This window comes from Sarcophilus harrisii, chromosome 2, assembly GCF_902635505.1.
Source record: "Sarcophilus harrisii chromosome 2, mSarHar1.11, whole genome shotgun sequence".
Lineage (NCBI taxonomy): Eukaryota > Metazoa > Chordata > Mammalia > Dasyuromorphia > Dasyuridae > Sarcophilus > Sarcophilus harrisii.
Genome location: NC_045427.1, coordinates 463,020,943 through 463,035,572, shown reverse-complemented (window position 1 = coordinate 463,035,572; position 14,630 = coordinate 463,020,943). Strand labels below are relative to the sequence as shown.

At 32.9% G+C, this 14,630-nt stretch overlaps 1 protein-coding gene across 2 annotated transcripts in view; it reads left to right on the top strand.

The window, feature by feature from the left end:
- ITFG1 (integrin alpha FG-GAP repeat containing 1) overlaps positions 1-14,630 on the top strand; it is a 276,139-nt gene that overhangs the window by 221,392 nt on the left and 40,117 nt on the right. For both annotated transcript variants that reach the window (XM_031954433.1, XM_003757229.4), the window contains one exon: positions 10,749-10,827. In XM_031954433.1, coding sequence (XP_031810293.1) covers positions 10,749-10,827 — 79 coding nt within the window. The remainder of the gene's footprint in view (positions 1-10,748; positions 10,828-14,630) is intronic.

The following is a 14,630-nucleotide window of genomic DNA, read 5'->3' as shown; positions in this document are numbered from 1 at the left end:
TAAAAAAGCAAAAAATGAAATGATTCCTGCCTTCACTGAGTTTAAATTCAATCAAGGGAAACAAAGTATGCATGTATAAATATGTGCAGAGTAAATACAAGGTAATTTTTGTGGGGAACCACTGAGTGCTGTACATCAGGAATGTTTCACATAGGAGGTTGTAACTGAGTTTGAATTCTGTGAGATAAAGATGAGGAAAAAGAGAACTCCAAGCATGGGGGACAAACTGTTCAAAGGTATGGATTTGAGCACACCAGAGAACTTGTATTTGATCCCAGAGCAAGAATTCTTAATCTAAAGTCTGTATACTTGTTTTTGTTTTTGTTTTAAATACCTTGATAATTGGTTTCCTTTGTAATCCTGTGTATTTTATGCATTAAAAAAAATTATCTTAAGAAAGGTCCCATTAACTTCACCAGAATGTCAAAGAGGTCCATGATACAAACAAAATTAAGAATTCCTAAACTAAAAGGAGTAGATGCCTATTAATTGGGAATGACTAAACAAGCTGTGGTACACGAAGGTAATGGAATATTATTGTTCATTGAAAAATGATGAACAAGCCAATTATAGAAAGTCCCGAAAAAATTTACATGAACTAATGCTGAAACAAGCAGAACCAGGAATACATTGTATAAAATAACAGCAAGAATGTGGGATGAACTATGAATGGCTTAGTTCTTTTTTTTTTTTTTTTTTTTTTTTTTTTTCAAATTTGAATTGGCTTAGTTCTTCTTAGCAGTTCAGTGATCTGAAGCAATCCCAATAGACTTTGGACTGAAAATGCCATCTGCATCCAGAAAAAGATCTAAGGAGACTGGATGTAAATTGATATACACCATGTTCACTTCTTTTTTCTGTTTTTTTTTTATTTCTCCCATGTTTTTCTCTTTTGCTCTGATTTTTCTCTCCCAACATGATTCATAAAGCAGCAATGTGTATTAAAAATAAATAAACTTACTATAATAAAAAAATTTTTTAAAAAAGAATTCCTTTCCTAGAAGCAGTAAGGAGCTTCCAGAATTTATGGAGTAGAGGTGTAACATAATCATAACATTATTTATAGAATATCAATTTAGCAGATATGTTCAGCATGAACAGGAATACATTCTACAATATAGGGAGAAGAGAAACTTGAGATAGTAAGACCAATTAGGACACTATTGCAATAGTCAAATGATAAAGGCCTTGGCTAGGGTAATGGTGAGAAAGGGGATCGATTTAGATGATGTTGAAAAAAATAGAATTTACCTGGCTTAGCCACTTGATTACATGAGGCAAAGAAATCAAGGATGATTCAAAGGTTAGGAAATAAGATTAAAAAAAGAAAAGTAGGAAGAAGAGTGAGCTTCTGGGGAGAGAAAACAAGTTCTGTTTGGATGTTATATCTGGGGTGTCTCTACTATATCCATTTGGAAATATTTTAATAGTCAGTGGTTGACATCCAACAGTAGATCAAGAGAGAAAATAGGGTTAGATATATGGATTGGGGAGTCTTTGGCAGAGGAATGATAATTAAACCCTTTGGGAATTAATGAAATTTTATAGAGAATTAGAATAAAAGAATAGGGATCAGGACAGAGTCTTGATGTACACCCAAGGTCCTGTGTGAGCCTCTGTGTTGTGCTGACACACCCTGTGATGTAGTTCACATCATTTTAGAGGACAAGGAGGATCAGAAATAAAATGCATCTTCTAGGTGTGCCTGTGCCCATGGTTCCTTGATAGGACATAGATGGTGATTTACTAGAAATGATTGAGGATGACAAATTAGGTAGATGGAGAACCAGGAAAAAAATGTTGTCACAAAAACCCAGAGGAAAGAAAGTACACAAGAGGAAGGTTGGTCAGCATTGTCAAGTGCTGCAGAGAAATCAAGAAGTACTCGTGTGAAAAAATGCAGGAACCAGGAGGGAGAGGCAGGAAAGAGAGCAGTTAGCTAAAAAAGGAAACACATACAAAAATAATTTCACCAGAACATATATAGCCTGGGACTTCTTAAATTTTTCCCACTTCTAAGAAATTTTTATGGAACCCCTGGTATATAGGTATTTAAAATATTATATACAAATCAAATATTTACTGATAATCATAATTTTATGATCTAATATTTAACTGTGAGACCTCATATGGAGTCTTAAACCACATTTTAAGAAACTGGGCAGAAAAAAGTTGATAAGTTTAGGTAACAGTTCACTAACCTAACATGTTTGTCTGATAAAAAAAATTTACAAGGGACTTCAATTATCCATTCAGACATCCACACTATTAGCCATTTATTAAGCAACTGCTTTGTGTAAGGTATTGTACTGGGCATTAAGGAATATAAAAACAAAACCAAAAAATATTTTTGGGGAGTTCTCTTTTTGCCAAGAGAGCTAATAAGTTCCTATTTTGCCTAAATGATTTTTTTCTTCAAAAGATGAAAGAACCAATAAGGAAATTTCTGTTATGGCTCCAGTTCTTAATAAGGAGAAACTGCTAGGCTGGAAATGATCAAAAACTAAGGAACAAATCATTCTGTCTGAAAATTGTGTGATACAGAAAAAGATAAGAGCTAAAAATTGTCTTATACATAACTTTAGATTTTGAGAAAACAACTTTTTGGAACGGGGTGGGAGTCTTAACATTACATTAGTTTCTCTCTGTTTTTTTTTTAACATCATTGTCATTTCTCAGTAACTTTGTCTCCCAATAGAACCTTTCCTTGTAACAAAGTAATACTATTAGGCAAAACAAACTGAAATATTGGTCATGTCCACAAAGGTATGGCTCATTCTGCCTCTGTACCATTTCTTTAGCTAGGGTAGGAGAAAGAAAAGGAGGATAATATGTTTCATCATCAGTCCTCTAGAATCAATATTAATTATTGCTTTGAATCATCTGAATTACAACATACTGTAGTTTTGTTATCTTTTATATTATTTTATTCATATCTTTTAGTTCTTATGGCACTCTATATGAGTTCATATAAGTGTCTTTGTTTCATTGAATTCTTTATCATTTCTAAGAATACAGTAATTTTGTATTCCATTAATATGCCAGTTTGTTCAGCCATTTCAAATTACTTGGCACTCAACTTTGTTTTATTACTGCTATAAAAATTGCTTCTATACATCCTATACCAAAAGTATAGGTTGTAATGGGCTCCTGATTTAGATATAAAAGTTAATACAATAAGAGAGAGAACAAAGGATAATCTGCCTCTCAGATCTATGAAAGAGGGAAGAATTCATGACCAAAGAAGAACTAAAAAATATCATGAAATACAAAATGGATTTTGAATACATTAAATTAAAAAGGTTTTGCATAAACAAAACCAATGCAACCAAGACTAGAAGAGAAGCAGAAATATGGGGGGGAAAATTTACAGCCAGTTTTTCTGATAAAAGCCTCATTGCTAAAATATATAGTGAATTGACTCAAAAGTTATAAAAGTGCAAGTCATCCCTCAATTAATGTTCAAAGGATATGAACAGATAATTTTCAGATGAAGAAATTAAAGCCATTTCTAGTCATGTGAAAGAATCCTTTAAATCATTATTGATTAGAGAAGTGCAAATTAAGACAACTCTGAGGTACCATTTTACACCTCTCAGATTGGCTAAAATAATAGGAAAACATAGTGATAATGGAAGAGGTATGGGAAAACTGGGATATTTATTCATTGTGAAGTTATGAACTGATATAGCCTCTGGAGAGCAATTTGGAGCTATGCCCAAAGGGCTATAAAACTGTGCATACCTTCTGATTCAGCAGTATCTCTACTGGATCTATAAATACCTAGAGACAAAGAGATCATAAAAAAGGGCAAAGGACCCACATGTACAGAAATGTTTGTAGCAGCCTTTTTTGTAAAAGCAAGGAACTGGAAACCGAGTGGATGCTCATCAGTTGGGGAATAGCTGACTGAGATATGGTATATGAATGTTATGGAATATTATTGTTCCATAAGAAATGATGAGCAAGCTGATTTCTGAAAAACTGGAAAGATTTACATGAACTAATGCTGAGTGAAGTGAGAATGACTAAGAGAACATAGTACACAATAATAATAAGATTATGCAATGATCACTGTTATGGGCTTGGTTCTCTTCAACAAGGTGATGATTCAAGGCAATTCCAATAGATTTGGGATAGAAAATGCCATCCATATCCAGAGAGAGAACTATGGAGACTGAATGTGGATCAAAACATAGAATTTTCACCCTTTTTTGTTGCTGTTTGTTTGCTTGCTTTTTTTTTTCTTTCTTGTTTTTTTTTTCTCTTTTGATCTGATTTTTCTTATGCAGCATGACGAATATGGAAATTCGTGAAAACACATGTTTAACCTATATCGGATTGCTTGCTGTCTTAGGGAGGGGGAAGGAAAGAGGAGAGGGAGAAAAATTTGGAACACAAGATTTTACAAAGGTGAATGTTGAAAACTATCTTTTCATCTATTTGGAAAAAATAAAATACTATAAAATAATTGCTACTATAAGTATTATAATATATGAAGGACTTTATAGGACTTTACCATTTTGTTTATCTTTCTTAGACCACATTAATGTTATATTTGTGTCAAAGGATGAAAACATATTTTAGAAGATTCAGATAAAGTATAAGAGAAAACTCCAAAAACTTCATAAAAGAGTGTCAAAAGAACTAAAATTCTGCTTCAGATGTCAACTTAAAAGGGATGGAAATCTCTGAAATTATGAAGATACAAAGAAAACTCATTCTGATGATGAGGAATAAATATTGAAATTGTATAAAAAGACTGATAGTATACACAAGATAATCACCAACCAACTAGATTTTTATAGACATAGAAAAGATGGGAGCAAGGACAAATAATGGAAGATAAATACAGTGGCAAAACATTTTTTCTTTAAGAAGAAAGTTTTAATCAAGATAAAGTTCACAATGACAAGTTAAGACCAACAACAATAAAAGGAGTTTGTTGAGAAATTCTTTGAGAGTTTGGGAGGTTGAGATTTACTACCTAGGAATAAAGAAGAGAATGAAAGTAGGGATAGAACCAATGCTTTAGAGTGAATGGAATAAGGAGAAATGGAGAAGAAGCAGAATTGTTACTCAACTCTCTTTTAATTCTATTTTTTTCTTTCTTAGAGAATGAACTTTAGATTGGAAGATTCTGAACAAAAATGACTAATAGTTAATAACCAAAATAAATAAAGAAGTCGTAAAAGAGTACTTAGTTCCTCTTAATAAATTCTGTTAGCAGGCCCAGATGGATTATTTTCTCAGATATTAAAGAAACTGCCAAATGTCATTTCTAAGTTACTGTCATTGATATTTGAAAAGATTATGGAGAATAGAAGAAGTACTACAGAATTTCAGAAGAGCAAATTTTATCCCAGTTTTCGAAAATGGGAAGAGAATTGTAAATCAAAACCTAGTGACTTAGAATCCTGTGGGGTATTGTTAAACATATCATTAAAAGTTTAAAGGATGCCATAATTACAAAGAGCATGTTTTTTCAAGGGCAGGTAATACAAGACTAATCTGATTTCCTTCTCAATTAACTTACTAGTTTAACAGGCTGGAGAAATGCTATATAGATATAGATAGATAGATAGATAGATAGATAGATAGATGGATGAATGTAGATACATGTATCTATACACCACACATTGTTTAACTAAATTTTAATGAAACATTTGACAGAATTTCTTTATCCATTCTTATTGACAAATATGAGAAATATGGACCAGGCAATAGTACAGTTAGATGGATTTGAAACTCATTAAATGGCTGAACCCACAGAGTAGTCATTAATTTATATGGTTAAAGGATTGACGTGAAAGATCTCCAGTGAAATACCCTAGTAAAATGTGCTCATTCTGTGCTTTTAAAATATATTTATCAATGACAAAGGCAAAGATATATATTGTATATTCATCAGATTCATAGAAGATGAAAAAAAAATTAGGGAAGAAAACTAAAATGCAAAGTGACAGGGGTTAAGATATAAAAAGACCTTCAGGCTTAAACATCTGACCAAATCTTAATATAAAATTACACTTAATAGAGATAAATATAAAGTCTTAGGCTATAAAAATCAACTTCAGAAGTAAAATTTCTATAGATTATTGTATACTTAGTCTTTCTCATTGAATGGGAACTCTTTGAGGGTAGGGGCTGGTTTAGGGTTTGTTTTTAATCCTCAGCACTTAATACAATGACTGGCAAAAAGTAAGTGTGATAAATACTTTTTAAATTGATTTTTAGTAGAGGGAAAATGAGTGAACCTTATGATATAGTAGGTATCACATTTGCCATGTATTAAAGAGACTTGCTGTTGTCTAATGCTAAACTGTTCATAGAACAGATGGCAAGAACTTTCCAAAATGACCTTGCTATGAATTTTATTTTAGCCAAAATGATACTATTTGCATTTGCAGCAAACTACAGTAAAAGCTTTGTTATCTCACCATTTGGGAAACTAGAGATTACAGATTGGCCAAATTTAGTTAATTAAAAGACAATTCATGTTACCCCAGTATCCCAGTTTTCCTTACTTTCTTGAGATTTCTAAGGAAAGGAAAACAATAGTTTACTCTAGACTCATGGATCAAAAAATCTAAAAAAAAAAGAACCTATCCCTCCCCCAAAAAATCTAGAAACCTTAACAGCCAAACCCCAAATGAAAACTCCTTGATTCAGTGTTCTATTTCTAATAACTGATACACAAGATATGCTCTTAGCAATGTGCTAATTGCTAGATTAGATATTTGTAGCAAAGTATTTTCAAAGACCCACTTTCTAGAACTATGTGACTAGGAAAGGGTCAAAGAGCACAGCTTTTCCTATTGCATAATACAGGGGGGGAAATTATCATGGGAGGACAATTATATTACTACTCACAAATGAAGTAACATTGAGAAATTGAATAAACTACTAATAAAACTTTATAATTATGATATGTTTGCTGAAGGATGTATGTAGAACTTATTTTAATTGTAATGTGTATTTGTAACCTCTAAGACTACAAATTTCATCCATTTCCAAACCATGACTTCTGCAATCCAGCTTTTCTCTTCATTTCCCTGCATTAAAACCTGAATTCTGCCCTGACAGAGAATTTTTACTTCATCTTTCTTGAAACCAAACCTCCACATCATTATACCTGTGATTTCCAAACCATGCCACAACATGTGTGCCCCTTCCCCCTTCATACTACTCTTTATATTAGAGTCAAGAAGATTCAAGTTCATTAGTTCAAATCTGGCTTCATACACTAGCTGTGACCCTGGGAAAGTCACTTACCCCTGTTGCTTCAGTTTCCCCAACTGTAAAATAAGTTGGAGAAGGAAATGGCAAATCACTCCAGTATCTTTGCCAAGAAAAGCCAAAAATGGGGTCACAAGGAATTGTACTGAAAGGACTAAATGACTGTAACAATCCTCCATTCAAATAGAAAATACCAGCGAACAGACTATCTTATATGCTTGCATTGTATTCTCAGCATTTAGCACAATTGTTGTTCTTCAGTCTTATCCAACTCTACATGACCTCTATGAACTTTTGTTCATAAAGATACAGGGGTGATTCACCATTTCCTTTTCCAGTATGTACCCATTTTATTTTTTTGAAGAACAAAAGCAAAAATAAGGTTTGAATGACTTGCCTATGTCACATAGTTAGTAAATGTCTAAGGCTCGATTTGAACTTGGATCTTCCTGACTTCAAGCTAGTGCTCTCTATATTATACCATCTAATCGCCCCACCCGACACAGATTAAGAGTTTAATAAATGCTTTATCACTCATTCATTCATTCAAGGCACCATTACATATTGGTAGAGGGCATTTACTTTTATCATTGAAATCACAGATCCAGTCTTTGTCTCTGTCCCCCTAGATATGTAATATGGGCTCTCGATTATAAGTGTAATTATAATATGGTAACAATTTTTTACTATACTTTAGAACTAATAGATTGTACATGCCTGTTTTAAAAGTTTACTTAAACATTAAATGACATCTCTGATATCTGGTATATAGATATAGATATTTATATACAGAGATATATAAAATATAGAGATATATAGATATATGCATACACATATTACATATACATGTGTAAATATATGTACATATATGCATTACATGTACAAATATACATATACACCCATAAACACTATGGATTTCCTGCATGTCACTGATGGATGTCACTGGTTTTTTAAAAATTTTGACAGCCAAAGCAATAATTAAGTACTTTAATGTTCAAGAAGAGTAGATAGATTTTTATAATCTTTCTATCAGATATGCTAACTAGATATTTTCTTTTTTTCCACATAAAAATAGTCCTTTTGAAACTATTTTTGTGATATTTATCTAGTGTTATTTCCAAGTCCCATTTCCTCTTTTTTTTTTTTTAATATAAAAATTGAAGCCCAGAGGAGTTAAATGATTTGCTCCAAAGTTTTAGCTACATGGTAGAACTAGGACTATAACATAGATCTCTTAAAATTTATCAATTATCCTTAGTCCTCTATTATTATGAAAAAAGCACTTTATAAATCTTAAGATGATAGGCAAATTTGAATTATCATTATTATTTCATTATTTAATTCACTGCATCCCTAAGTAGTTACTCTATTGGTAAGTGAATTTATGCACGGCATTTACTTTCATTGGCAGTGTACTTTTCAGGGATGTCCACAATGATAATAAAGTTGACACATGCATTGTTAAAGTTAATTCAGTGTTTGGGAGGCTCTGAAGGAAAGTGTGGGAAAGGAGAGATATTAGATTGACTACCAAATTGAAGATCAACAAAGCCGATGTACTGACCTCATTGTTATATGCCTGTGAACCTGGACAATACCAGTGCCATGCCAGGAAACTAAAACACTTTCATTTGAATTCTTAGGAAGAGTCTGAAGATCACATAGCAGAATAAGGTACCAGACACTGCAGTCCTTTCTTGAATTAGACTAACAAGCATTCATATTCTACTCAACTCAGTGGGGCTGGTCACATTATTCGAGTGCCAAATGTCCACATGCCAAAAAGACTATTTTATGGAGAACTCACACAGGGCAAGCTTTTATGTGGTGGTCAGAAAATGTGATACAAGGTCATTCTCAGGTTTTCTCTTTAAAAGTAATTGCATGACCTGGGAGATGCTGGCACAGGAACAACCAGCATGACATATCCCCATCAGAGAAGGTGCTGTCTTCTATAATCAAGGCAGAATTGAAGTTCAAAAGAAATGCCAGATGCACAGTTGGAAAATCCATATGTTCATATGGACTATTTATATCTGACCTGTGGCAGAACATCCTGAGCTCGTAATGGTCTGATCAGCCATAGTCAGAAACGCTGTGACTTGACTCTTAACATAGAGATGATATTTTGGTCCTTTTCAAGGGAAAACCTTGACAACCAAACAATTCTACTGGTACAGAGAACCACCAATTGAAATCTGTGCAAATATTGCAATGCCTTGTTATAAAACTTCCACAGATGATCTGTTCCAAATCTTGGAGGCCTTCCTTTGAGTCCTTTAATAATATTGTACATTCCAATATACCATTCAGAGTGCCTATTCATCAGTTTTATTTTACACCTGTCCTATCTCTTTACATATCCTTGATAATGTCTTTTATTCACTGTTTTTCACTGAAGATATTAGTTAGGTGATTCATCTGCTTACATTACTCTGGATCTTCTCATTTTAGCCTTTCTTTTCCCCTGCTTCTCCACCACTATCTTTGAAGAATGTATTGATTTTCCAGATTCATGTAGTGTTAGATAAAATACTATGGTGTCTATCTAGTTGGATTCTTTCTTAAAGATCACCTTAAGAGGTGATATTACTTTGGCAAAACATCAGATTAAATCATAACTAATGATAAGGAGAGCTATGAGTGGTCAGTCTTGGTCATCATATTGCCAAAACTGGGACAGGAAAGGAGGATTTCTGATGCTAAACTAAAGATTTCTAAACTACATTCCAAATTGCCACTTGGATTTCTTTCACAATTCTCCTCATAGGATTCAAATCCTAAATGTCTTATTTAAATAGACTTTTTCTATAGATAGAAGAAATTTTGTCATCTAATTCACCATTGCAGGAGTGTTTCAGGAATGGAAAGTGATATATTACTTAGAGACTTGTCTCACTACTTTCCTATATCCTTTCTGGCCTTATCAGATTTGCCTAAACTGCAGAATGATAATACTTGTTTCTAAATTGAGTCCAGTATCTCAAATGTGCTGGAACTAATAGCAAAACTTTTCCCTTTCTAATTAGCATGAATGGATTTTGTTTATTTTGATATTTTAATGGGAGAAAGTCATCTCTTTTGAAACATTCACTGCAACCCCACAAAAAAGACAATTAATGCTGCATTTAACAGGAAATAAATGTCATTAATCACACTGTTATGGGTTTTATTCTATGTTGGACCAACAGTATGATAGCAAATTTGGCTTGAAATGAATATACCCACTTTTCTGTATACCCTATAGAATTACCTCCACTAGTAGCACAATTAGCTTTTAATAATAACTAGTTCATTGAATTTCAAAGATTGAACCATAAATAACTTAAAGCATTAATAATAAGGAATTTCTTCTTGTTTTACCAATTTCTAGAAGCTTTCTTAGGTGTCTGAAAGCCCCTTTTGACTGTTATTTTCATTAAAATTATTTTAATTATGAATGTCAAGTTGAATGAAGTTCACCTATTTCTTTACTTTCTGAGATTTAGAATATTTCTTTTTCCTTACAGCCCTTTGGAGTAAATCAGCCTGGACCTTACATCATGTACACAACTGTAGATGCAAATGGCTATCTGAAAAATGGTTCAGGTAAGGTAGACAAAAGTCAGTAATGTCTAATGTTTCTTCTTTATTACTATCTACTTAATATTATTGAGGTGTTCTGAAAAAGTGTCTCTTCTTTCTCTGTAATAGGATAAGCTTATCACCATCATGAGCATGACTATTCCTGTCATGTTATTTTTCCCTAGTTGGGGTGACTGTCATAAAGTTAGAATCATTTAATATTTGAAATTGAGAGCTTTTTGTGCAAAATTGGCAAGGTAAATTAGGCACGATGGCTTCTAAATGAAAATGATGACAGTATACCACTCTCCCTTTATACAAAATCTGACACTTTCTTAAATCATATATATATATATATGTTCTCCTGGAAATCTAAAAGTACTTTTCCTCTTGTTAATCTCCACTACAAATGATAATACCACTTTGAAATAACATTGTCATTTCATTCAACAATTACAGAAATTGAGAGATTGGTAGGTAGAATGCTTGACTTGTCTGGGATCAGACATTCAATTAGTAAAAATCCCTTAAATCAAACCAAGCATTTCTCTTATAGTATTGCTGGTATGATATACTGATTCATTCAAAATCATCTTAAGAAGAAATTCGGAAATACCACCAAAATCTAATTTATTACCTCTTCCTTATCTCCTAAAACTGGAGTAGAAACTATTAACATTATTTAGAAATATCTGTTAGATCTATTAAATTTTTTATATAAAAGCAATTCCAGTTAATAAATTGCAAAAGGTCATTTGATGGGAAAAATGATTATCAGGAATAAGTCCAGGCTATGGAGAATTGTATGAAATAAGCTGTACCAGATCTGATATTAGAATGACTGTATTTATTAAGAAATCGGAACTTACTGAGACCCTGGGCATAGTATATGTAATAATGATATTTATCAATTAAATAAGTGATAGAAACAGTTTTAAACTCTTAATACACTACTTGGAGAGTTCCAGAGACAGAAGAATATGGAAGTATAGATAAGCATGGTCCTCTCTTCACAGAATTAGAATTATAGATAACTCTTCTTTCTTCAACATCTTAAAAGGTGAGCAAAAGAAAAAATAAATCAGAAAAAATTACCTGTCAAGTCATCATTATTTTTGTCTTCTGGTCTGATATAAATCAAATATACTATAACATCTCCATCCTCTGTATTTAATTGCACTTATTTGGGACAGTCACTTTAGCCAGTATAACTCTCAGTCACATAACCACTGCTGAATAATAATACAGTCAGCATAAACTTATAGTAATAGATCAAATATTTCAAGCAAACTCATTCTACATTCCACACACAAATGTATATCCTAGCTAGACGGACTGTACTTATTTAATTGAAATCACCTTTTAGGAATATGACCATAGTAACCCACTAAAATTTGGAGCTATGATATTTATTTGGTCACTATAATTTCAAAGCATGGAAATTCTAGAATGACAAAAGATCCCTGAACAGAGCTTTCCAGAGTAGGTGGATCAAAAGTCACTACACTAACTATAGTTACTGTATGTAGCTAGGTCTTGAATATGTCACATATTAAAGAAGTAAGCCAAAGCTAGGTCAGTTCCAGTGTAAATATGTAGAGACCTTTGAAGATGCAACTTGATGACCTGAGGAAGACCATGCTGAAAGATGTTACTCCATTTTAACTCATCAAGTATCAACTCTGTACAAGGTACCCGGAAAAAAAACAAAATTATACAAAGTACAGAACCTATTCTTATAGGTTTTGCAGTCTAATAGAAGACATGTTCACTAAAGCTATAATGCAAAGCATATGATAAATTCTATAAGAAAGCAGAGGAAGAAGAGATGTCTCCTCTCTGGACTGATCTAGGAAGGGAACATGAAGAGATTTCTGACCTGAACTCTGAAATGATAGATTTTTTTCAGTAAGGAAAGAAGGACATTAAAGAATGAATGGTGCATATTTTATTAACGTCAGTTTAAGTGACACATATTTCCTATAAAGGGGTCATTAAAAATGAGGCTGGAAAAGTTGATTGAATTTATAAGGAGGGACAAATGTAAGGAATTTGAACTTTTGTAACCAATAAGAAGCAAATGAAAATAATAATGATAATAGAAATGATAAAATCAAGGCTAATCTTGGCAGTTGTTTTCAAGATCATTATGAAGAAGCAAAGTTTAGATTCTAGAAGACCACCTAAGTTACTACAATAATCTGTAGATGAAGTAGAAAGGATCTCAACTAAGTGGTTCTAATGGGTGGAGAAAAGAAAGGAAGAGACAATGCAAAACTTAAAGTGATTTGAAATGATCTGTCATTTCATAGACAAGGCTGTTGAATCATAAGAACCCTGTTGTCATTCAGTCATGTCTGACTCATCAATGTCCCTTTTGGGGTTTATTTGAAAAAGATTCTGGAGCAGTCTGACATTTTCTTCTCCAGCTCATTTTATAGGAACTGAGGCAAATATAGTTAAGCAACATGCCCCGATTCACACAGCTCATCAGCTTCTGGGGTTATATTTGAATTTAGGTCTTCTTGATTCCAGGACCAGCCTCCTTTCCACTGCACTACCTAGTTGTCCCATAGAAACTTAAACAATTGAATTCAACCCATATCTGATAGTGAAATTGTGTTAGTTACATGAAATTCGTTAGTTACAGATCTGATAGCAAAATACAGGCTTCCAAATTTCTAATCCAATGCTTTTTACTGTAATATTTTCACTCAGAACTTTCTATAGTATCAGCATTTGAGGGTGTTAAAAAGGAAGTGAATAGAGTTTTTATCTCTGAAAGAGAATGAGAAAGAAATTTTCATCACTCTAAAAGTAGTAGAGCCTTTAATGAGTCTCCATAGCAACGCAACTTTGCACATATCCTTGAGTATGTAACTTTGAAGACAGAGTGCATATTCTTTTCCCTAGTGTTAGTGATGACTAAAAATGTAAAAGCCTCTCTCTCCCACTATCATTGTAATTGTATTTAAATGTATTTGTATAGAATTGTTTTTTGTCATGCACATTGTATCATACTGACAATATAAAAAAAGAAAAAATGTATTATATATACCATAGATGAAGAGACTCCATGTCTCTGTTGACTACTGTAAGAAAATCTCCTGGCTGCCCAGTTATTATGTACAAGCAAGGTCACATTTTTCCTTACCAGAAGCATTGAAATTAAACAAGAAATACTACCTGAAATCCTTCCCTGACTGAGCAGGAGAGGAGCCTGAAATAGTGGTTAAAGTCCTAGACTTCGAAATGGGAGTCTTGTCTCTGGTCCATGCTACCTTTGTAATTCTGGGCAAGTCACTTATCTTTTCAGAGAACCAGTAATTCTTTAAAGACTATATGCTACCCAAAAATTACTGGCCTGTGTTGGGAAAGAGAATTTCCATACCAGTAAAATCACAATTTCATATTTCCTCCTTCCTGACCAAAAAACCAAAACCAAAACAAACAAACAAAAAACAAAAAACTGATAGTCCTATTGGTAAACTATAATTCTTACGTTATAAAAATCCTAGTACAATCTTTAGTTACTGAAGAATTTCTAAATCTTCTACCTACACCATGTTAGAAGGGGCAGGAATCCAAATGCAGATTGCTGAACCTATTGCCAGAAAAGACAACCGGCATGTATTATCACCGAAATGGTCCAACCTAATTATCTCTTGCTTGTAGACAGATCTCCTTATTTTTACCAAATTCCCTATGGTTTCACTCCATTTCCCAGCAAAGTCTGAATAGCCAAATGTTATTAGGAGCTTATATTACTGAGACTTCATTACTTTTCCAAATAAGCAGTAGTACTCTATGAAGCTTAAAAAAAATAA